Source organism: Pteropus vampyrus, unplaced genomic scaffold (assembly GCF_000151845.1).
Source record: "Pteropus vampyrus isolate Shadow unplaced genomic scaffold, Pvam_2.0 Scaffold35, whole genome shotgun sequence".
Lineage (NCBI taxonomy): Eukaryota > Metazoa > Chordata > Mammalia > Chiroptera > Pteropodidae > Pteropus > Pteropus vampyrus.
This window is the reverse complement of record NW_011888816.1, coordinates 7,270,850-7,294,075: the sequence shown is the minus strand read 5'-3', so window position 1 is coordinate 7,294,075 and position 23,226 is coordinate 7,270,850. Positions and strand designations below refer to the sequence as shown.

The following is a 23,226-nucleotide window of genomic DNA, read 5'->3' as shown; positions in this document are numbered from 1 at the left end:
CATTGAGCACCCTCCTGACCAAATCACCGCCCGACATGCCTTCGAGCTCTCCTTGACCCAGTTGTGACTAGCTGAGCCATGGGGACCTCTTCAAGTCTCTGAGCACATATATTAGTTGTTACATCATTTATTCATTCAACAAATATTGCCAAAGAAGGGAAAATGCATTGTCTTCATTGTTTTTTTCAGCAACATAATAACTATGCTGTGCTAATCTTCCAGAGGGAGGGGTATTTTGATTTCAGCATAAAACTTTAGGAAAGCGACTTCTTAAATAAGAGAGTTATTTTTATTTTGCTCAATATTAAGTAGACAGAAAGCTATAAATGGTGACATCCTTCCCCCATTTGGTTTCTAATAGAAACAAGCTAAGTTGCCAATATGCATCTAGGTACTCAGGCTCGAAGGTGGGACTTATCATAATAATAAAAAGTAGATAGACCTTTATACTTCCCAAAGTGCTTTCACATTTAGTTTGTCATTGCAGCCTCATGGCACTTTGTGATCAGGAATGTTGTGATCCTCAGTTGTAATGAACCATCCAATGTCACCCAGCCCAGAAAAGCAGAACTGGAACTCAGATAAAAGTCATCTGCCTACCAACCCAAGGTCTGTCTGAGATCCCCCTGCCACACAGACACATGAAGGAGCAGCCAAAGTGACAATCCATTGAACTTTACACTTTAGCTTTCTACTTTTAAAAATAATAAGTTTTTATCTGAAGCGGGAGGGCTTAAAATCAACTTTTTCTTTAAATATAGGTTTACTTCTAAGGTTAGCCCTGATTTGATATTCTGGGCATGATTACCTCTTGATGTAATTTGTCCTTTCCCATTTTATTATACCTAAAGTGACTGCAATAACTCTATGTAGAGGTACAGAGTACACGTTAAAAAACTCATCTGCCCAGCCCTCTGGCAGCATGGTCAGTGTTCACTGTCTGCCAAGTGTGTGTACTGAGGAGGACAGAGTGTGCAGCTGAAAGCAGGTGGTATCTAGAGGGGCCTCACAAACCTGGAGAAGAAGGCTTTGCAAGATCTGTTATTGTCCTCAGATCCGGCCATGAACCTGGCCTGGTGTTTGTTCCATGAAGACTAGCTGCATGCTTGGGGTACAGTGTTTCTCAAGGGTTACTATAGCCATTTCAGGTGAGATGGTTCTCAGTGGTATAAGACAGACCCACTGAGGGCAGGATATTTAGCATCTTTGACTCTTACCAAAAAAGGCCATTAGCAACTTCTAGTCACTGTGATGAGCAAATTCAAACAGATAAACAACACTGATCGACCCTAAGTAAACTCTCCCCAGGAGGCAGTACTGGTCCTCGATGAGATTTTGCAGATGCACAGTATGCAGTCATTGGCCAATGATGTTCAGTAAAATAAATATGTATAAGCAGTGGCTGATAGGTACAAGGTGCTTCAAGGAGCCAGATGTTTGGTTAATGACACATGTGATATACATTCAAAATATTTCTGATGATGAAACAATCTCTACATTCAGCCTCTTCTGTTCTCGAAAGCAAACAGGCAGTTTTCCAGAAGTGTGTGATTTACTTTTTTTCAATATAATGACACTGATAAGAGCTAACACTTGACAGTACTTACTTCGTGCCAGATACTGATAAATGCTTTGCAAATATTAGCTCATTTAGTCCTCCCCACAACTGACAATGCTATAAGGTAACATCTCATTTTACAAATGAGGAAACAGGTACAGAGAGGTAAGTGAATTGCCCAAGGTCACAGGGGTAAAATTTGAACCCAGCCTGTCTGGCTCCAGAGCCAGATTTTAGCCATCCATGCTTGGATGAGAATCTGGAAATGAAGTTCCCACTCCTAGGACTCTGGATATTAAGCTCGGCTTACTCTCATACAAGTGCTTCAGCTGTGAGATACATAGCGAATTGGGTTGCTCTGAGATGAGGACTTCTCTGAGAGGTGATGGGTCATGTTATAAACGTCAAGAACAGAATACAGAATCATCTGCATGGAAACTGTGGTTGGTAAATTACAATCTTTTTAGTCTCATGACTTCTTCACACTCTTAAACATTATTAGTGACTCTCAAGAACTTTTGCCTTTATAGGTTATATTATTGGTCAATATTTACCATAGAAATTAGAACTGAGAAACTTTCAGACACTTATTTATTAATTCGTTTTTAAATAAAAATAATAAACTCATTACAAGTTAACATAATAACAGAATTTGATCAAAAAAGTACATTTTTCCAAAATAAAATTAGTATGAGAAGTGGTAGCATTGTGTACATTTAAGCAATCTTTTCCATGTCTACCATAAGAGAAGACAGCTAGATCCTCATATCTACTTCTGCCTTCCAATCTATCTTGTTTTGTTGTTTAGGTCAAAGTAAGTGAAGAAAAAAAAAAATGACCTTACCCAGATTTGTCGTTGGATAAGAAAGGAATATTTCAATAATCTTTTCAGATAATTGTAGATATTCTTCTCTGATACTGCACCGGAACTTTAAAAGTTTCTTAAAGATTACTTATAATAAAGAATCTGAAATCACATTAATGAACATTATATACTGTTACATTAAAATCCATTGGTCAATTTTAAATGAATTTTTTACCTGTACATGACTATATAACATGATGCATTGGTCATTTGGAAGATATTGATTCATTGTTAAGTAGATCTTTCAAAAGTTGACATTTCATTATATGATATCAGTCACATTCATTAATATCACTACCCATATCATCATAAAAAATACTAAAGTATTAAAGCACTAAAGTATTCCAAACTCACTGTGGCAGACACAGGTTTTCCAAAATAGAAAGTTTGGATTTTATCATTACCAACAAATACTACTAGTTCTTTTCCTTGAAGTGACAGGCTTACTTTAAAAAAGTATCCGCCTCACACTCAAGTTTGAATAAACATAGCCTGTCTGTCAATCATTCTTTTAAGTAAAAATGGCATTCCATGTAAAAGGTCCCAGTTCAGCTCCCAGCTCAACTTAAATCACACAAATGCTTTTCCTGGAAATGAATGAGCCTACTTTGCTATACAAAGGTGCATTATGTGTACTTTCCACTTTGTCACACAGAATATTAAAATACATGTACTCAAGGATTGAGACTTAATAAAATTGATATTTACTGCATCATTAAAATCATTCTTATTTGCTTGTTTGTTAATTTATTTATTATCGTGACTGTATCTGGTGAAGAATGTGGTTAGGTGCTAATAAGACACCAGCTCTACTTACACCATCAACGCAAATATCAACACAATGAAAAAGTAAAAAAATGTCTTAGTGTTTAAGATGATAATTTTGGACCCTGTATAGGATGATAATATGGACCCTGTGTAAATGTTCTTGGGGATCCCAGGGGTCCACAGATCACCCTTCGAGAACCACTGTCCTAGATCGTCACAATCACCCTATGATAAGCCCATGAAAGAACAAAGAGAGTGCTGGATTTAGATTCACAGGGTCCAGATATCAGTCCTTGATCTGCTCCTTACTACCAAAGTGACCTTGAGTGAACTGCTTAATTTCCCTGAGATTCAGTTTCCTCATCTGAAAAATGCAATCAATACAGTATGTTGTTCAAGGGTATTCAAGGGCAGGAACAAAATACTTTCTAAAAATCTATTTCATTCATTTGTTCATTCATCAAGGCATTCATTCATTAATTTCTCCCAGAATCTTATGGAAGGAATTAAGAAACTACTACACCAATTTCTTCTGATGTGTTGGGAGATATGTTACTAAAGAGGAAAAGGTAATTGTGAGATGCAGACAGGTGACTATGGAGATGGAGCCGTTGTGCTCCATCAGGCATGTCAGGAGCTCATCTTCTGACCTGGCCCCACAGCGGGGGTCCCGGTGAAGCTACCTTCAGCCACCTTAGGTCTCAGTCAGTGTGAGACAGCACCCAGAGGCTCTGCAGCCTTATGCTGCTGGCCTCGTCTCCCCACAGAGCCCATTGCTGGTCCAAAGTGTGTGTTCATTTATGCGTTACGCTCCCACTTACAGTTTCTGGCACACCAGCTCTCCCACCCAAGAAAGCATGTTGGAAAGCAAAATTTTAAAAGCGATTTTTTTTTTTTATGGAAACCATTAAGTCTGATCTTTTCCTTTTAAGTACATCATCCTCCCACAGCAGTGCTTTATTAATAATAACAAAGTCTAGTGGCAGGCCTCCCAAAAGATCAGACAGCCTAATGTGTCACACAGTGGCACCGGGAACAGCAGTTTTAAATATCCTTTCTCCTCAGGACTCCATCCCGGGCCCTTTCTTCCACAGTCTGTCTCTCTCTGTCTCTGTGTCTGTCTGTCTCTGTCTTTGTCTCTCTCTCCCCGCAACACGTTGTGTTTTAAAGTTGCTGCTTGATGTCATTCTGAGTAAAGAAAAATAAAAATTTTAAATTATTAGCATGAATTTTACCATTTATACTGTTCAATGCCAGTTTTAAATGCAAATCTAGGAGGATTCAACTGCTGTGCAGAATCTCTGAAAATTACAGAATTTGCATTTTGTAGCTCATGTATGCATATGTATTTAGTTCTTTACCAGAGCAATGTAAATGCCATGCAAACTGAACTCCACTATTTTTTTTTCTTGATATATGCATATTCTCCTAACACTCTCTACCTTTGGCTTACTGATGGCAAAGACAGCCCCAAAGAAAAGGAACTATGGGATGTCTTATCTTTCCTTTTCCTTTCTGTCATCATTTTCCATGTAAGTGGCTGGCTACTACAGAGAAATGACAGAAGTAAGAAAGGATACAGCAGGATGTGGTTCCATGGTGTAGCGTTTAGCACGTCTGCTTTACTCACAGAAGGTCATGGGTTCGCGCCCCAGTGGAGCCATGCATGGTCCATGGTCTACGGCCATGCCACCCTGAACAAGCCTGATGTCTGATCTCGGAAGCTAAGCAGGGTCAGGCCTGGTTGGTACTTGGATGGGAAACCACCTAGGAAGACCAGGTGCTATAGGCATTAATAATAATAAATAATAAAAAATTAAATATGAAAGGACACAACAGGGCTCTGGTTGATCATGATTCTTAAAACACCCCTTCTATGTTTAAACAGTTTTGGTTTGAACAGAAGGGGTATCTTCTCAGGGCTGTCAGCTCCCCTCTCACTTAGTCCTTGATGTCACATGCTTACCTTGTTCATCCTCTGAGTGCTGCTGAACTCCCATGCATCCTAGGTCCACCACAATTCTGTGCTCATGTGGCATCTTGAATGCTATATGTAAATGGGACAGTAAGGACAATGAGTGTGCCTATTGCACCCACCTCCTCTGCTCACAATATGCTCCATTATCTCATCAGACTTCCTTTACAAAACACAAGTTCAAAGATTAAATTAGTAACAATTTCAAGATGGCGACAGCAGAGATTTAAACCAAGCTCAGGACCTGCTTGAGCCCGGGCCCTGCCTGGTTCTCAGGCCACATACTCATGAAGCCATGAGGCCGGCCCTGCCCATTGCCTCTACTTCTGCCACACTGGCCCTGTAGTCCCTTGGCCTGACTATGTTCCTTCCTGCTTAAGGGCCCTATGGCATGCCACCCCCACTGCCTGAAACAGTTTTCTCCCTTGCGGCCTGGGTGTGTTCCTCTTTTTCTTGCTATGATCTCAGCTCAGCTGTCATATTCTTAGGTGGGCCCTCCCTGCTGCCTACTAGGTCAGAACTCTCCTGGCACTGTGTAGCTCTCCTTCAATCATGTATCACAATCACCTTTCTTCGTTTAGATATGTGATTCTCTGATTGCTTGTTTTCCTCCCCTACCAGACTGGCTGCAGCTTATAGGCCAGGACTGGTCTGGTTTTGTTCATCATTGTTTCATCAGTGCTGGGAGCATAGACCCTAATAAATATTTATAAGGTGAATGAATGGATGAAGAAATGAATCAAAATCTTTGCAACCAGAACACGAGTGTCAGATGAAGAGGTGGGATAACTGAGGATGACGTGAATTCTATGTTGTGTTCTCATGGTGCCAAATCCTGTCTCAATCTGAGAGCTGGTGAAAACTAAATGAGCATTGCATTGTGCTTGTTTATTTGACTGTCTACTTGAAGAAGATAGGGTATCCTTATGTTTTAAGGTGTCCAAGTCAAATCTTTGTGCCTCCAGGCCCAGCACAGTCCCTGGCACTTAGTCAGCTCTCAAAGAATACTGGTTCCATTGAACTGAATTGGACTGAATTTAGCGATGTTGCCCTGAGGTTTAATTTATCTCACCCTCACCTGTGTCTCTTCTTGTCCCTCCTCTTTCTCTCTTTTTTTCCTTTCCTCTTCTTTCCTCTTGTTCAGGATTTCTGAGTCTTGAGAACTACTTCAGTTGTAATCAAAGGTTTCCAACAGAAAATTACCTTCATTTATCTTTGGTTTAAGTGGACTCTTCAAAGAGAAATGGTCTGATTGGTCTTGTAATTATGGCAGTGGTCGGGCAGTCTAGAGAATGCCCCAGAACCAGTCTGGATACATTCGCTGGTAATATTCTTATATTGGCATTGATCCTGGTATAGACTCATAAGGCAGGCACTTTACAAGTTTATTCATTTAATCCCAGACAATTCAGAGCAGAAATTAAACTTGAGCATCCGAGGGAACTGGTCCTCTGGCCCTGAGGCTGTGGAGTAGCCTCATCAGAGAGGGAATGCAGAGATACCAGGTGATCCTGAGCCACGGCGGTGTAGTGGGGAACCAGCCTTCTTGTTAGAGCCTGGCCCACAACCTGTCTATCTTGTCCATTAGTCCACAACTCCATTTGAAAAATGGCTGGGGGGAGGGGGGGCGGTTACAGTAAAAATGGAGTGTTCATAATGAAATTAAGGATCAATGAAATAATAAAAAAACAAAAGCCTAAAGGTAAGGTCGGTATTGATTGACCATCTCAGTGCACGCTTTCTATGTGTAAAATGGGGGATTTCTCTCCTGAATGAGGCTTGAATAGGAATATAGCATGTTACTGGAAGCAATGCCCACAGCGGTCCCTTAGAAGCTGTGGAGCTGCTTGGAGAATGTGCAGTGGAACAGAAGGCGCGTGGCCTTAGGACTCAGCCGTATTTGGGTTTTACACCAGCTTTAGCTCTGTGAGCTTGACCAAGTAATAACCTCTCTGATTCTTTTTTCTTTAATTTGTACAAATTAGTATCAAACATCTGCTTTGCAAGTTTGTTATGAAGAATGATTGCGGTCACCTGGGTAGAGGTACAGGGTGCTGGGCGCAGAGCAGTCATGTATTCATGTTATCTGTTCTCTCATTGTCACGTTAGAACAGTTGCACAGGTGCCTGGTCACCCTGAGAGTGAGGGCCCCCTTAAACTGTGCACGCTAGGCACTGCACCCTGGTCCTAGCAGTGCAGCAGGAGCAATGTCAGACCAGGATTGGGGCATCTCAGCATAGATGCCCTCCCCGCAGCACTATCTTCTGGGCCATTTTACAAATGACACAATTGAGACGCAGAGCATCAATATAATTTGACTAATACAGCGAGTAAGTGGCAAAACCTGGGATGTGAATATGGAACTCTGGGCTCTGAGTCTATCTATGTTTTACACCCCAGCATCCTACAGCTGAACTCCTTGCCGCCATGCCATGTGATGCTCACACACCCCTTTTCACTCTGAATAGTCACTCTGAATGGACATCTAGATATTGTCTCCCCAACAAATCTGTAAACTCCCTCAGAATGGGAAGAGAACACGTTTCAATTTTCCAGCACTTCCCAAGGCACACTCTACAAGGCTTACTTGCACTCAGGGTTCAATAAATATCCATTAATTGAGACAAGGAAGAAAGTTTCACGGCGTTATATTTTAATGCAGAGAAATAGTTATCATACACATTAACCAGCTGAGGGGGAGAAACGCATTAATTTCACAACATGTTCAGCCCTTTAAGAAGTTAGCTTCTCAGGCTCCACGGGGATTCTGGAACTCACATAGACTCATGCCGACTGTTTCCAGAGAAAATGGCAACTCGGAGTGGCGTCCCTCTCCCCACAGGGAAGCGATGGGTGCAGAGACATAAAGGAGTGTGGGCGGGGGGCATGTGACTGCAGCAACTGTGGGGTGTTTCAACCAGGAGGAAAGGAAAACAGTGCAGCTCATATTTAGCAAGCAAACAAATCTTGCTTTGCTATTGTTTTATCAGAGACCCTGTTAAAATGCAGAGTGTGACGCAGGAGGTCTGGGTGGAACCTGGGCCTCTGTCTTACCAACGGGTTCTTGGGGATGCTCTGCTGCTGGCTCACAGAGCACGCTTTCAGGTAGCAAGGCTGTTGTCATGAGACAAAAGATTGTGAACATTCTGGCCTTTTTCTCCTTTCCTCTGCAGTCATTTGTCTTTTGATTGTCCTAACTTTCAGACTGAGCAGAGGGCAAGCAGGAAATCTGCGAGGAAAAGTGGCAAACCAGATCATCAGCCAACTCCCTGGCACATGACTCTCCCCTTTATCTGCTGGATATACTTGATAGGCGATATTTCCATGTGTGAAACACTTCAGTTTTACCATCCATGAAATGAACATGTTGGTCTGGGTCTCTGGAGGCCTCTTTGGGTTTGACAGTTCTCTGTGTGGAGGAAATGGCCTGGAGGTGATGAGTTTGCAAATCTGGCCCGACAGAACTCTGTCTTCAGTCTGGCAATTCTCAGGATCCTCAGTCACTTTCTTTCATCCTTCTGCAGGGGAAATTTGTGCATTCAAGATACATGGCCAAGAGCTGCCCTTTGAGGCCGTGGTGCTCAACAAGACATCAGGAGAGGGCCGGCTCCGGGCCAAGAGCCCCATCGACTGTGAGCTGCAGAAGGAGTACACGTTCATCATCCAGGCCTACGACTGTGGCGCAGGGCCCCGGGAGACAGCCTGGAAGAAGTCACACAAGTGAGTAGCCTGACAGAGCTTTCTGGACCCCCTTCCACTCTTGCCAACTCGTCTTTGTTCATGCACTGCTCTTCAGATATGTGTACCCAGTGGTCACACCATGCTGCTCCAGCCTGCTCAACTGCTTGCCAGTTCCCCAGACCACTGCAGGCATCAGCACCGGCCGCTTTCTACACCTAGAGTTCTCTACCCCTCTGCTTCACTTGAAGTCCTGTTCCACTTTCAGAAGTGAGTACAGGTGTCGTTTCTTCTGGGAAGCGTTCCCTGAGCCACCCCACCCCAGCAGACCTGATGGAGACCTTTCCCTGGGTTTCCGCCAGGCCACACGCTTCTCTCGGCCGCAGCACTTTTCATTTTGAATTGTAACTCTCTCCCTTACAGAATCTGGCTCAGATCCTAGCACAGAGTAAGAGCAGTTAAATTCTTACTGAATGGAGGAGTGAGTGAACCGATGAAAGAATGAATAAGGGAAAGGGGAGATAATCAAGAGGAGAGCTGTTGCCTAAAGCTGGGTAATAAGGAAGGTCAAAGCATGGGGAGGAGGCTGTCTGGGGTGGATTCATCACAGGAGTTTGGGGTGAGGGCAGGTAGAAGGTTCTCCAAAGGGAAGGAGGACAGAACACTCGAACAGTGACCACCCTGACTGGCTTGTGGTTTCTCCATTCTCTTGGCCTGGGAACCTGAGGCAGTGCCTGTAGGAGGTGTGGGAGGACGGTGTGATTATTTTTTCACCACCATCTCTTTTTTTCTGTGTGGATTCTAGGGCTGTGGTCCATATTCAAGTGAAGGATGTCAATGAGTTTGCTCCCACCTTCAAAGAGCCAGCCTACAAGGCCGTCGTGACAGAGGGCAAGATCTATGACAGCATCCTACAGGTGGAGGCTGTTGACGAGGACTGCTCCCCCCAGTACAGCCAGATTTGCAACTACGAAATTGTCACAACTGATGTGCCTTTCGCCATCGACAGAAATGGTGAGTATCCTGAGAGGACCCCGATGGGAGTCAGGAAAACAACTCTACCTCCTTACTCTAAAGGCCGAGTGGGGGCCTGAATGTACTTGTCAGATGATGCCTCCCTCGCCATCCTTGATCTAGACTTTGTAACCCGGAACTCAATCCTGCAGTAGAGGGGATGGCCTGACATTATGAGCAGCCCAGCCAAGTCTAAAACAAGACACCTCAGAAACCTATTCGGTAAATACAGTCTATAGAACTCACAATGTCACACATCTGGATGCTGAAGACGGATTGGTTTTCCAGTAGAATTTTCCAGTTGTCTTTCAGACGTGAGTCATACCATCGACTTGGCCCCATCTGAGTCCCTTTCCTATATAATCGGTTGTAACATTACTCCAACCATAACAATCTACTTACTGCTCTCAGACAAGGAGACACTAAAAGAGAAAGTGAACATTTTTGAAACCTCTCCTAAGCTGTGGATCCATTCAGAAATCTTTAAAGCTCTTACCAATGTCCTTTGAGAATTTCCACCCTAGTGAGAATGAAGGATAAAAGAACCCTTCCACCACACCCCAAACCCAAACTGAACTTACTGAACTAAAAACAGTCCCAATAAAGCCATTTGGATATTTCTCCATCACCATTAATTAAAAATTCATTGTAGTGTAAACACCACAAGCCAGAGACTAAATCAACTCAGCCCATTTTAACTGTAATTTTTAATAACTTGATATTTGCCAAGTATATTGTTTAACTATTAGCATGAGTGTGTGGATACATGTATATTATCTCATTTTGTTTCAAATAGAATTTAAGTACTGCAGAAAGACACAAAAGTTGCAAAACCTGAAGTTCATCCACTCTAAATATTTATTGAATGCCAGGCACGGTACTAGGAACTAGGAATGGAGATGGAGTGGAACACAAAACAGACATGGTCCTGCCCATGTGGAGCTTACCATCTAGTGGAGGAAAAAATCAAAATAAAAGAAAGTCAGGTGTCATCAAGGGTGAAGTTGTAAAGCATGGAGTGAACCAGGGTTGGGCAATGAATTAGCTCTGAGCCTCCTCGTAGCCAATGCCTACAGGGAAATACCTACTGTCAATCACCTGCTTACAAGTCTTCAGTGCTTCCAGTACTTCCTGATGCTGAGACCAGGGAGAAACTTATCCTATGATATTGTCTCTTCAATCCTGAGAACTGCAGCAGATTCCAGAGGGGGTGGAAGCCAAAGAGAAACCCTCACCCTGACCTCCAGTAGTTTGCGATCTGTCTTGTAAGATGAAAACAATATTCCTCACACAGACAAAAGAGTACTAAGGCATTTTCTTCATAAAATACTAAAACACCTGGAAATGACAGTTAAACACCTGGACGTCACTGGATGCTAATTATGTAAGACACAAGATCAGTGCACAAGAAAGTAAAGGAGAAAATACTGGACTTCAATAAAAGTTTGGTTCAGGACTAAGAAGTAAGCAATTTCAACTAGTAGAGCATGTCATAACTGTTCTCTGATAGCTTTTCCTACAGACAGGGGGCCTGTCGCACCACACAGACATACTTCAAACACACACACACACACACACACACCATTCCATAAAATATAAAACAATTGCTTTATATTTTTCTGTTCCTGTATGATCAGCTATTTAGTCTATGTCCACAAAAGCTGTGGAATTTGGGGAGTGACATGAAGAAGATCAAGACTAGAAAAGTGTAGTTCTATGTGATTAGTAGCCAAGCTCCCTTTGACCTCCTGCTTTTAGTTCAGGAGAGCTACAACCCAATGAGAGACGAAATGCAAATCTTTTCGTCAGAGGGTACACTGCCCAGTCATGAAGATAATTACTCACCTTGATGAGCCATTTCACTAACATATGCCAATTTATTTCCCTAGCTGTCTCATTAAAAGTGAGTAATGGTTCTTTGTCAGGCCTCTGCCTCCAATATTGGTTTACAACATAAGATGGAGAGGAGAGTGGGCACTCCCAGGGAGTGTAGGCCCCTAACAGTGAGGTTTACAAAAGCAGTTTAAGTAATGAAGGCAGGACTTAGGAGCAGAGACGAAAGCAGCTCCCAATCTAATGAGCTTCCCAGGTGGCCCTTATCCATCATTCTTCTGGTGACCTTACAGGCTCCTTGAATAAGTTCTTTGCGTACACATCAGAGAAATTACTGTTGAGTTTGGAGCCCGCTCAGTGAGGCCTCATAGCTTCAAGTGGATAGCTCCCGGGCCCTCCAACTTGCCAGGCTTTTTGTTCGTAGGGGAAAGAAGGGGAGCAGGGGAGCAGGGAGGACATAATGTGGAGTCATCCTGACCTGTCTTAACTCAAGACTCAACCTCTTCTAACAGAGGTCCTTGGCTTATGGCAGTAACAGTCCCTACCTCACTGTAGGGTTGTGAGGCATCAGGGAAAGGCAGTGCCCAGGGATAATGCTCACAGGGTACCTGAAATATAGCCTGTGCTTGATTCATGGTGTCATGATTTTTAGATATTTACCTGGTTATTGGGACATGAAGGTTATTCACTCCCCACGGATTTCCAGGCTGAAATTATGAGCAGGTAATTCTGAGCTGATGACATCAACTCCCTCTTGGGAAACTAATTTCCGAGGGCTTCCAGGACCCTATCTCTTGGCTCTTGGCTGGTCTCTCTGAGATCGGTAGGACCTAGATCCTTGTTTCCACTGAACAGATGGAAAAACCGAGTCCTAAAGCATAAAGAGCTTACCTAAAGCACTCATCACGTTGGTGGCAGAGTTGAGACCAGAGCCCAGGTTCCCTGAGTGTTGGCCCTAAGGACTTTCCACCAGTGATATTATCACTATGCTCAGTGATATCTGACAGGAATGCATGGCAATAGTATTTAAGTTCAAAAACACAAAGTTGTGTCTTAATCCTAAATCCATTATGTGTGTGTCTGTGTATGTGCGATCTTTGACAAGTTTCGTTAACCTTGCCTCAGATCCTAATCAGTAAAATGAGAGTTAAATATCTTGCCTGTGTAAGGGGGTGGATGTATTGCAAACAAGGTGCTCACAAATTAGTGTGGGCACAAACCAAGTTCTCAACCACGTTAGAGAATGACCTCAGAGGGAGTGGCAGGAGTCTCAGTGACACCCAGGCACCAAGTGGCAGACCTTTCTACTTTTCAAGTGGTTGTTTAATTTTCACACAGCCTCAGCTAAGCTCTGTCAGCAGGCTGCCCTGGTGCGTAATGGGGCTCTGATACCTCTGAGCGAAATGTGTCCTAGAGTCTGCATATTCTTGAAGTAAATGAAGACACTTCTTTTCCACCCAAATAGAAAAGTTAACACGTACCCTTTTGTGGGGAATTTGGAAAGCATAGAAAAGTATGAAGGAAATAAGTCACCTGTAATCTCACCAAAGACAACCACTACTGACATTTTACCAGTTTTTCTATGACATTTTTAAACAAATATACAGCCATACTTTTCTTGCTTTTATCTTCCATTTTTCACTTAATATTGTAGTATACGGATTTTTTCCATCCTTAAAAATGCTTTACAATTGCTACTTTTAGTGCTGAACAACATTCCATCTCACACATAGACTCTCATACTTAGCTCTTCCCTTACTATGAGACATGCGGTTTCTTTACTGTTTTTCAATGTAATAAATAATGCTTAGATGATCATATGTGCATCTGTATTTGCAATTTTTTGCAATAAATATCTGCAATTTTTATCATTTTTCTGGAATCAATTTTTAGGTTTGGAATTGCATGCCCAGAAGGTATGAATAATTGCAAAGTGACTGGCCTATATAGCTTTCCAAAAGGGTTGTTCCAATTTAAATTCCATCAGAAGGAGCGTGCATGCAGGTCACTGACTGTGCTTGTCTCATTGCACGCCTCCTCCCCCACCCCACTTGAGTTTTAAAAAATTACCTTCACCAATATGCAAGGTAAGTACTGATTGTTCTTTGAGAAATAGCTTCCCAGTTTCATTTGGACAGAGGAATAGGCCTATGGGCAGCTGCTCACCTGGGTTAACTGTGGACTCAGGTCTCCTGAGAAGGCGCTTCAAGGAGACACCATTCAAATGTGAGGGGAAAATATACGATTCTAACAAAAGCAAAATGGATGGCTTCTCCTGAGTTAACAAAAAATTTTAAATGTATGCCTTATCCAAATATTACCCTCCCCCATACAAGAGTTCGTCATAGTTTTATACTCTCATTTTTGACCTAATGCTGCAAATTCTGTGCTCTGAAACCCATTCTTACATGCGTGAAGGTGTGGTGGTGGAGAAAGTAAATTAGTTTCTCAGACAGTTTCATTAAGACAGTTACGGAAGAGGCACTGCAACAAATTGAGTCAAGGATTGCAGGCTTGTGTGTTTATTTTTCTACCACAATCAATAGTGTTTGGTCTGCTTAATGTCACACGGATTGTAAACCCTAAGCCTTCCTCCTCTAAGAAATGGATCTTTTGAGAGCCATTAACTTTAAAGAAAGAGAAAGTTAAAACTCTTTGTTGAAAATTCAATTTGATGTTCCTGAAACCTACTTCTTGTGGTTATATTACGCTGCCTCCACCTGACAGAATTCCCCACCTGTGATAACTATAACCACAAACTAGTTTGTTAACAGAGGCTGCAGGGAATGTGATCAACCCAATGCTAAGCTGTCCCAGACCTGTGCGGCCCCCAAGCTGAGACCGAAACAAATATTCGGGGGAAAAAATGAAAGAGATTCTGAACACGGGCCACAAGGCCAAAAACATATCAAATTCATTTGTTTTTTCCAGTGATTTTTGACTGGCTTCGTTAAAGTAAATTTTACTTCAAACCTGTGGGTGCAGTTGCATTTTTAGAAACCATCCAGAGCGGGCAGCAGAACAAACGATTCTAACGCTTGGTCCAGTGTCTTGGGCAATTTCATCCCTCCTCGTCTGAACTCACCTCCACACGCTCCTCCTCCCCCCCTTCACATACACTCATATTTGTAGCACCTGCTCATGGCCTCATACCGAGTACTGTTTAACTAATATTGGGTGATTGGTGGATCAGCTTTTCCAATATTTAAAACATTGCGTGACTTCTAATTTTCCAAGCTTTCTTGCCTAAGTCCCTGTTGTCTGTTCACGTGAACATATATCAGTTGGAATGAAAGAAAGCTCATTAGATAGTTTTTTCTTAGTTAGGAAGAAATATAAATATATGCTTGAGTCAGCCCTTTTGTTGTTGTTTTTTTTTTCTTCTCGGAGTTTTTTATTTTCTTAATTTCACTTCTGGTAAAGGATGATAATAACATTTCAGTTCTAATTTGCTGTCAGCTCCACCATCAGAAAAAAAAGAAGAATGAAATTACTCTCAACAAAAGAAGACTTTAATCTCTTGGAATCAAAAACTAAAATCTATGAAACGCACGTTGGACCTATACTAGTTTTTTGGAACCAAGTTGTATTTCAGCAAAAATAGTCAATTAAAGTTTTGCTTATTAATCATTAAGTATTTATTTCTGAATCATATCAAACCCATGGGAATAAAGACACACAAATGGCTCATAAAAGAAAAATGTCTTTGCCACCAGGTCAAGAAATCTGTTATTCTGTATAGCTTTTGGAAAGGATGTCGCACGTTTTTGTACTGATCTTATTTCCTATTTGGTAGCAAAATAACGTGAGAAGAGACATTGAACATTCCTGGCGATGAGCACAGAGGTTAAAAAATGTGTCAGGACATTTTTGAATTCCATCTTTTTCCAAGAGATTTCATGGCAGACGAGCTCAATGCACCTTACATCAGGGATGCAGCAGCCACATGGCACACTTGAAGAGGTAGTTTTCTAACAACCTAGTACTTACAAACCCAAACTAGTTGGATTCCAAATGTGTGCTTGGAATTCCCTAGCTTCCTCATCCTGCAGCTCGGGTGGCTCCAGCCAATGGATCTTGGGAATCTGCCACAAAGGCACAAGCAGTCCACATGGGGAAGCCATGTCCCTATTTGCCTTTGTTTCTACGAAGAGATAGGGAAGGGGGTCATTTCATTCTGGTGAAGGCTAGAGCAGTGGAAGAGGGCTTTTGGAAAACTACAGTGTGGTTAACTCCATCTGAAATGATTTCGAATATCTCTGTGTCCTCAGGCAACATCAGGAACACCGAGAAGCTGAGCTATGACAAGCAACACCAGTATGAGATCCTGGTGACCGCCTACGACTGTGGACAGAAACCCGCTGCTCAGGACACCCTGGTGCAGGTGGATGTGAAGCCAGTTTGCAAGCCTGGCTGGCAAGGTAGGCCTGCTCTTGTCCATCTTGTGGAGTGAAGGCAGCTTGGCCTGGTACACAGAAGGTGTTAGACCTATTCTCAGTTCATCACAACACATAACTAGAGGAATTTTTAAAGTGCAGTCACTCTGCTGCAAGAAATGGAGTACCTCGTTTATTCTCACGACTCCTAAGGGATATATTACCCCCATTTTACAGCTGAGAATGTCTGTGGCAACTTGTCTAACATCATGTGCCCAGTTTGTTCAATGTACCCTGTCCCAAATCTCGTGACTCCTTTGAATCAATAGTAATTATTCACGGTGCTCAGCAGAAAAGGCCAGCAAGACTATTCACTTTATCGAAGGATGCTGAGTCCAGCTCATACATATCAAGTGTTGCATCATCACTCAGCACTCGGGGAAGGGCGCCATGGTCCTTGGGTTTGTGCAGAGGGTGTCTAGGCAGAGGCTGGAGATCCAGAATCCAGCCTCTGGATTAAGGGGTTTCTAAAATGTTGGCGCTGGAAATGGAGAAGTAATGGCTTTTAGATGGAGATGGATTTTTGTGCTCGTTTAGATCCTTTAGGATGCAGAGACAGAACAAAGGTTCAGGTTACTCTTAGATGTGGAGGTTTATCACTGAGCTAAGGAAAAGCAAAGGGGCAAGGCTAGCCACATAGATGCATTTTACAGAGAATTGCATGGCTCGTAGAATAACAATAGCTTTAGTGGTGACATCAGTAGTTCCAGTGGCAGAGCGGGGATGCTAGAATTCATCTCTGCCACTGTTTTGGTTGCTTGACTGCTCCTACTTCTGCGTCATGTGTTGATGCTGCTGTAGGTTACTGGTTACTCATAACTCATGGAGCCTCATGGAGTCTTCCACTTTGGGTCTTCTGTTTACCGCCTTCTCTTGGTGTGTCTTTAAGCTTCAAGCCCCTTGTTATATTCTCTGTGTGAGTGAGTGAGTGAGTGTGTGTGTGTGTGTGTGTGTGTGTGTGTCTGTTTCTCTCTCTTTCTCTCTCTCTCTCTCTCTCTCTCTCTTAAATTCCCAGAGAGGGTGTGATTAGCTGTGCTAGTCACTCACATCCCTATAGGGCAAACTGATTTCAGACCACCATATAGGTCACTGGTCAGACTCTGAATGGCTGCCTTTTCTTTAGGCATCTATTCCGAATCTGATTCATCGGAGCCAGATTGGCAGGACCTCATGGTGCAAAGCAGAGACACCTGGGGTTACTCCCCTTAGAAGGCAGCTCTCAATGTGTCCTCTTCTGCACGAACTATCCCCCTTCATCCTTCAACTAGAAAGATGGGAGGGGATAATTAAACCCACTTCTGGACAGAGCAACAGTCATTTGCCTTTAAACTAAATAGAGAAGCCACAGGTAAGACATATGAGACATAAAGGACAGGTACAGACATCTTCGTGTCTGTCCATTTAGGATTAAACAAGAAATAGAGAAAGAGGGACAAGCCAGAGTGCGAAAGTGTGTTTCCAGCTTCAGGGAGCCTGAGCTCTGGTTGGGGATAATTCATTAGACCATAAGGACCTGAGGGTAGGATTCAGTCTCTCTCATTCACCACCGAATTCCTCGGGCTTAGCGCATGCCTGGCCCCAAAGGTAGGTGTTCAAGAAATAGTCATTGGGTGGATGAATGAATGAATAATTGAATAATGATGAATGAATGAATGAATGAAAAGCTATCTGATTAAAGAACTCACCCTGTTTTATTTTAAAGGTCTAGCTTTTGAAGAGAAGGCCTGGAAAAAAATATAAAATCTTTCCAAGCATGGAATAAGCTCACAGTGGGATTTTAAGTTGAAAAGCAAAACAAAGCCATATCTGGAAAATGGTCCCAATGGTTTTTGTCTTTGATAAATGAAGCACCAATGATTTGGGATTACGTTTTTGTACCTATATTTAAATGTAATTTTCTAACAGAGCTGGTGCTTGTTTCAGTGTTAAATATATGCAAAGGAAAACATTTTAATAATGTTCAGTTCTGTATGTGAAGAACTTGTGGGGCACTTACTCTCTGGCACATGATGTTATTTGCAGCTCTGAACAGTGAGCTGCTGAAGGCAAAGACTATACATATTCATCATTGTGTCTCCAGTGCCCACACAGGGCCAAACACAATGCAGGTGATTGGCAAGTGTTGAATGAACAAATGAATGGTGAGTGAGACCTTGGTAAGAAGTATAACCTTCTGTGGAACAGAGGAAAGAGGGAAGCAGCAACTCCCTGCATCAGTTTGCTGTGTGGTTTAAGCATGTGTAACATCAGAATCATCTCCTTAGTAGAGACTTCCCTGCCTAAGCTAGCCAGCCTTTGGTGGCAGAAGCTGACACTGGATTCTGCACTGATCCTCCTCCTCCCTCCAGCGTACCCCCTGTAGTCAGCCAGTAGGTCTCTTTCCCCGGCCGTCATCCCAGCAGGTTTTCATATCGTAGTCAGGTCCTCCAGGTTCTCAGATATGTGTAGCAGTGGTCAAAGTGCTTTCCTCCCATCCCTGTTCCAGCCTCCAGATCTGGAGAAGAATCTTCTCTCCTTCCAGCATACCAGTCCACTCTGTTCCTCCACTGGGCAGCCCTCATCTCTGACCAACCATCTTAGGACCTGCTCTCTCTTCTGCCCCTGGCCAGGGTTGCAGCCTTGTAGCTGGAAGTATACCTTTCTCCAGGGACGAGCAAACCACCACTGGTCCCAGAGGCGTGTTTCTTGTCTAGCTTCCTCTCCCAGCTTTGTAGGGCAAACTAGAATGAGCCATATTTAACTGATTTTCTTTGCTCACTATAGATGAAGCAGGCTGACCCTTACTGTGAGAGGTTGTCAGGTCCCTAGGGGAAAGGATTGGCTCTTCTTGAATCAGGTGTGAGGTGAAGCCTGCACTGTGTAGAATGGGAGAGGAACACAGAGAGGGGTGGCCATTCAGGGCACCAGTGAATAATGTAAGGAAGCCAATCTGGCTTGCACAGGTTTGGGACTGGGGAGAACTAGGAAGCAAGATTGGAGAGGTCAGGGTGGGCAGTCAAGATTATGAATGCCAGGGTGAGGAGCTGCAATGGCCCCCAAGCCCCTCAGGGCTAGCTGTGAGTGAGATGTCTGCGGACATGTGCCAGGCATAATTGTCCAGGAGAACAGAGGCTCATCCTGAGCTGACTTCTCACAAGCTACAAGAGTCACCAAGCAAACACAGTTTGGCAGTTTGAATTCTTATACATTTTTCAAGTCATTTCCCTGCAGGCAAGAGGGGGTTGCAGCACTGTGGAAGCAATCCATCATGCTCAGGAGCCTTCCATCACCCCTGAGCACTCCCATCCAGCACTGTCACCAGCCCTTGTTGCAGTCACCTTCTCCCAGCCTGCTTCTCAGAGAAGCAAGAGACCCTGCTCACACTAGAGCCTGCCCTTCCTTCTAAGAACCTGATAAGGGACTGTTTCCAGACTCTAATAATGCCTAGGGCAGGGGCCCAATTTTCTATTACAATAACCCCTTGCACAGTGTAGGACCCAGGCCTTCATAGTATGCTGCTGGCCTTCCTCAGCTGTGCACAGATTGACGTCCCAGACCCTGGCTCTGCTGCCACCTACCTGCCTTTCAGACCTCGGCCAGAGCATCTGTGCTCAGGCTGTGGTGCTGTCTTCTGTGGGTTGGTCTTGTCTTCCCAGAAACAATATGGGCTCCCCAAGGACAGAACCACATTTCTCACAGCCCCTGGTACTCACTGAACTTTCCATCTATCACCTAAGCTTAAACTAAAAGCTTGTTCACCGGCATCACTCACCAAAGGCGGAGTGGAGTGGGCCTTATCTGGAGCTCAGGTGGCAGGAGACAACGCTTTGCACCCGGAAAACAAGCCTAGGTGCCAGGCACGTGTGTCTTGCTCTTTCTCGAGTTTTGTCTTCTCTCTGCTGTATTCTGAGATTGTAATTCTGAGTAGGTAGTAAGGGTTGGCTCACTGAAGGGCTAGGTGGAGTTTTGCCAAAGGGAATGTCACTCCCATTCTTAGCTGTCCAGGGTCCTTAAAGCATCCAGACCTTGTGAGTAGAAGGGAAAACTAAATCTCTTTGTTTTGTCCTGAGCTTTAAGCACTCATGGTATCCCCAACAGGCCCCTCATAGTCTCATATTTACTAAAGATTATGGTAGGAACCAGGAAGGAGGTGCAGCTGCCGCAGGCCGCGTGCTAAAGGCAGGCTTGTGCCCTGCCTCTGTGCCAGGCATCTGGACTTGCAGTCTTCTTCGTGTCTGTTTCCCTCTTGCCAAGTGGTCCTAAATACCCCAGCCTGGGCCCATGTGTGCTCTGAGGACCGTCCTTCAGAAAGCTCTGCGTCCATTCATGGTTCAAAGCACCACAGAGGATGAAGTAGTCTTGGAGGCTATCAGGGTAAGGGCAGCAATAATAGCAGTGGAGCCCATCAGCAGGGAGATAACCCTGCTGACCCTTCCTTGCGGGGGTGGGGTAGCGGGACAGTCGGGGACTGTGTCCTAAAGGATCGGTTATAATTCAGCTGCTAGTTTTGTTGTTGTTGTTGTTGTTGTTGTTTAGTTGGTTGGTTGGTTATGTGTTATGTCATGTTATGCTGTTATGTTATGTTACATGACAAATTCCTCCTCTATGCCTTTCTTTACTGTTTTTATAATTCTTTGGCCCATCTCCTTCTATGTTTTTAAGCTGAAAACATTGTCTTCATAATACTTAGTTTCCCCTTTTATTGTTGCAAGTCATATTTTTTATTTATTACCTGCCCCTGCCAGTCTAGACACAAAATTCACTATTTCACTGTCCCTTTATGCAAACAAGTCCGCTTTGAAGAAAGGCACTACACTTTCCTGGTGGCCCTTCACCATGTCCTTCCCAGATATGTTGCTGACTGGACAACCATTCATACTGGATGCAAGCTTCTCATATCAAGAATCAGCTCTCCAGACTTGAACCCCCGAGGAACCCCATCTCTGTCTGCCCACCTCATCCCTGAGCATGACCCTATGATGGTGAATTACACCTGGCCCGGCACCAGGTCACCCAATACCACCAGTTCCCAGGATTCTCCCATAGGCGCAACTCCTGTTCCTTTCCCTTTCCCAGTAAGGTGTCATTTTTAGAATAGAAAGAAAAGGAGAGGACACAGTCATACACTCAAACCATTTCTTCTCTATTCTTCTGGGTCTGACTAATTCTCCAAGTGGTCTCAGTGTTTCTACCATTCCACAAACCAGGCCTTCCTTAGGTAGGAGGGATGGTATCTTTCAGAGGAGTGCCTCTCAAACCCGACTGTGCATGTGAGCATCTGGCAGGCTGACTAACACACGGCTCTGACTTAATAAGTCTGGGGTGGGTTTGGATGTTGCTGGTCCATGGCCTTCACTTTGAGTAAGAAGGTCACACTGAAAATATTTACTGAACACCTAGAGGGTGTCTGACACTTTTGTGTTGCAACGATAGCAGCATGAAAGCTGCCGGTAGAGATTAATCTTCCCTTAGTTATTTGCATTGTGAGATAACTGAAGTTGACACACACATTTTTAAACATGAACAATATTTTCAGAATGAATTTATTCACCCTTTAAGGAAAGCCCACTGTGTGCTGAAGGCTGAGGATGCAGAGACAGACAGGACCTATGAGGGCTTGTAGTACAGAAGGAGATGATGGCAGTACTAAGGACAAAATCTCTGGCGGAGGGGGCTATGGGGACACAGAGGAGAGCTGCTTAACCTTGCAAGGGCCCTCAAGGAAATGCACCTGGGCCAGATCTTCGAGGGTAATAGTTTTAGCACAGAGAAGGGTGTTCCAGGTGTCAGGAAGGTGGGAAGAGCATGATATGGCCAGGGCATGGGGAAAAGACTGGATGGGCAGATGGAGACCGGATCATAGAGCGGGAGCCTCCTGTGCTTCCCCAAGGGCAGTAGGGGGCTCAGAGGCTTTCATGCCCCAGCATGGTGAGGTGGCTTATGGGGAAGATAGACTCCTCGGCCACCCACATATATGGAGGCTGGGATTCAGAAATTGAGGCAGAGAAACCAGCTGAAAAGGATGATTATTCCTGAGTGCACTTTTGAGGAGAGCACTTCTGGAAAAATATCTAAAGTCATGTATTTATTCTAAAAACCAATTCAAAGTCCTCAGCAACAAAGGAGTTTAGATTTTCAGGCTAATCCCATAAGACTCCATAGGCAAGGGGACAGTTGGCAGTCAGGCATGTCTGAGGTAGAAAAGACCCCTGCTAAGCATTGTCAAGTGTATATCCCAGTCTCCTCTGCAGCTTGCCCACCTCCTTGCCAGGGGGGAAAAGCCCAGACCCCAGGGGTCAACCAGCTTCACCTCACCCTTTCCAAAAGTCAGATCAATTTTTGATCAAGTACACTGAAGACCTGGCTTAGGTTTTACTACATAAAAGGTACTGATTTTGGATTATAGGGTGTTAAGCCCAGTAAGGTGCCCAAAGTTGCTTAGAGTAACAATTGAGCAGGGCTCAGAAAGTGGAGGTGTGTCCATCAGGATTTCATACCATATTACCCTTACTGCAGACTGATGCACGAGGAAATGACCAGGAGGACAGAAAAAAGGAGAGCTCTTTGCCCTTAGTTCTCTCCTTCACTGTCCTGCCAACGTATCCAAGATTCTACTATTAGGGTACCAATTTTTTGTTGTAAAGGATAATCCCCACTTAAAATGCAAATGCCTCTTGCAGGAGTCACTCTTAAGCCAGGGGCCGACAAAGTATAGCCACAAGTTAAATATAGTTGACCACCTGTTATTGTACAACTGTGAGCTAAAAAAAAAAAAAAAATGGTTTCTACAGTTTAAGTGGTTGAAAAAAATCAAAAGAAGAATAATATTTTGTGTCACATGCAAATTGTGTGAAATTCAAATTTTAGTGCCCATGAATAAAGTTTTATTGGTACATAGTCACAATCATTTGTTCACACATTATCTCATGGCTGCTTTTGCACTATAACAGAAGAGCTGAATAGTTGTTAACAGACACAAAATGTCTCTCAAAGACTAAATATTTGCTATCTAGCCCTTTATAGAAAAACTTTGCTGACACTTGCATGAAACTATTATTGTCCATTAACACCTCAGTGAGAAGTAGTTTATTGGAGTACCTAGCACAGCCTAGAAAGAATG

The 23,226-nt window shown here is 43.6% G+C and overlaps 1 protein-coding gene and 1 pseudogene across 1 annotated transcript in view; both read left to right on the top strand.

The window, feature by feature from the left end:
- The window catches only part of CLSTN2 (calsyntenin 2), a 397,528-nt gene that overhangs the window by 242,807 nt on the left and 131,495 nt on the right, over positions 1 to 23,226 (top strand). Inside the window, exons 3-5 of the mRNA XM_023529032.1 lie at positions 8,691 to 8,886; positions 9,650 to 9,858; positions 15,963 to 16,112. Coding sequence (XP_023384800.1) covers positions 8,691 to 8,886; positions 9,650 to 9,858; positions 15,963 to 16,112 — 555 coding nt within the window. The remainder of the gene's footprint in view (positions 1 to 8,690; positions 8,887 to 9,649; positions 9,859 to 15,962; positions 16,113 to 23,226) is intronic.
- Positions 4,868 to 4,983, top strand: LOC111738111 (annotated as a pseudogene).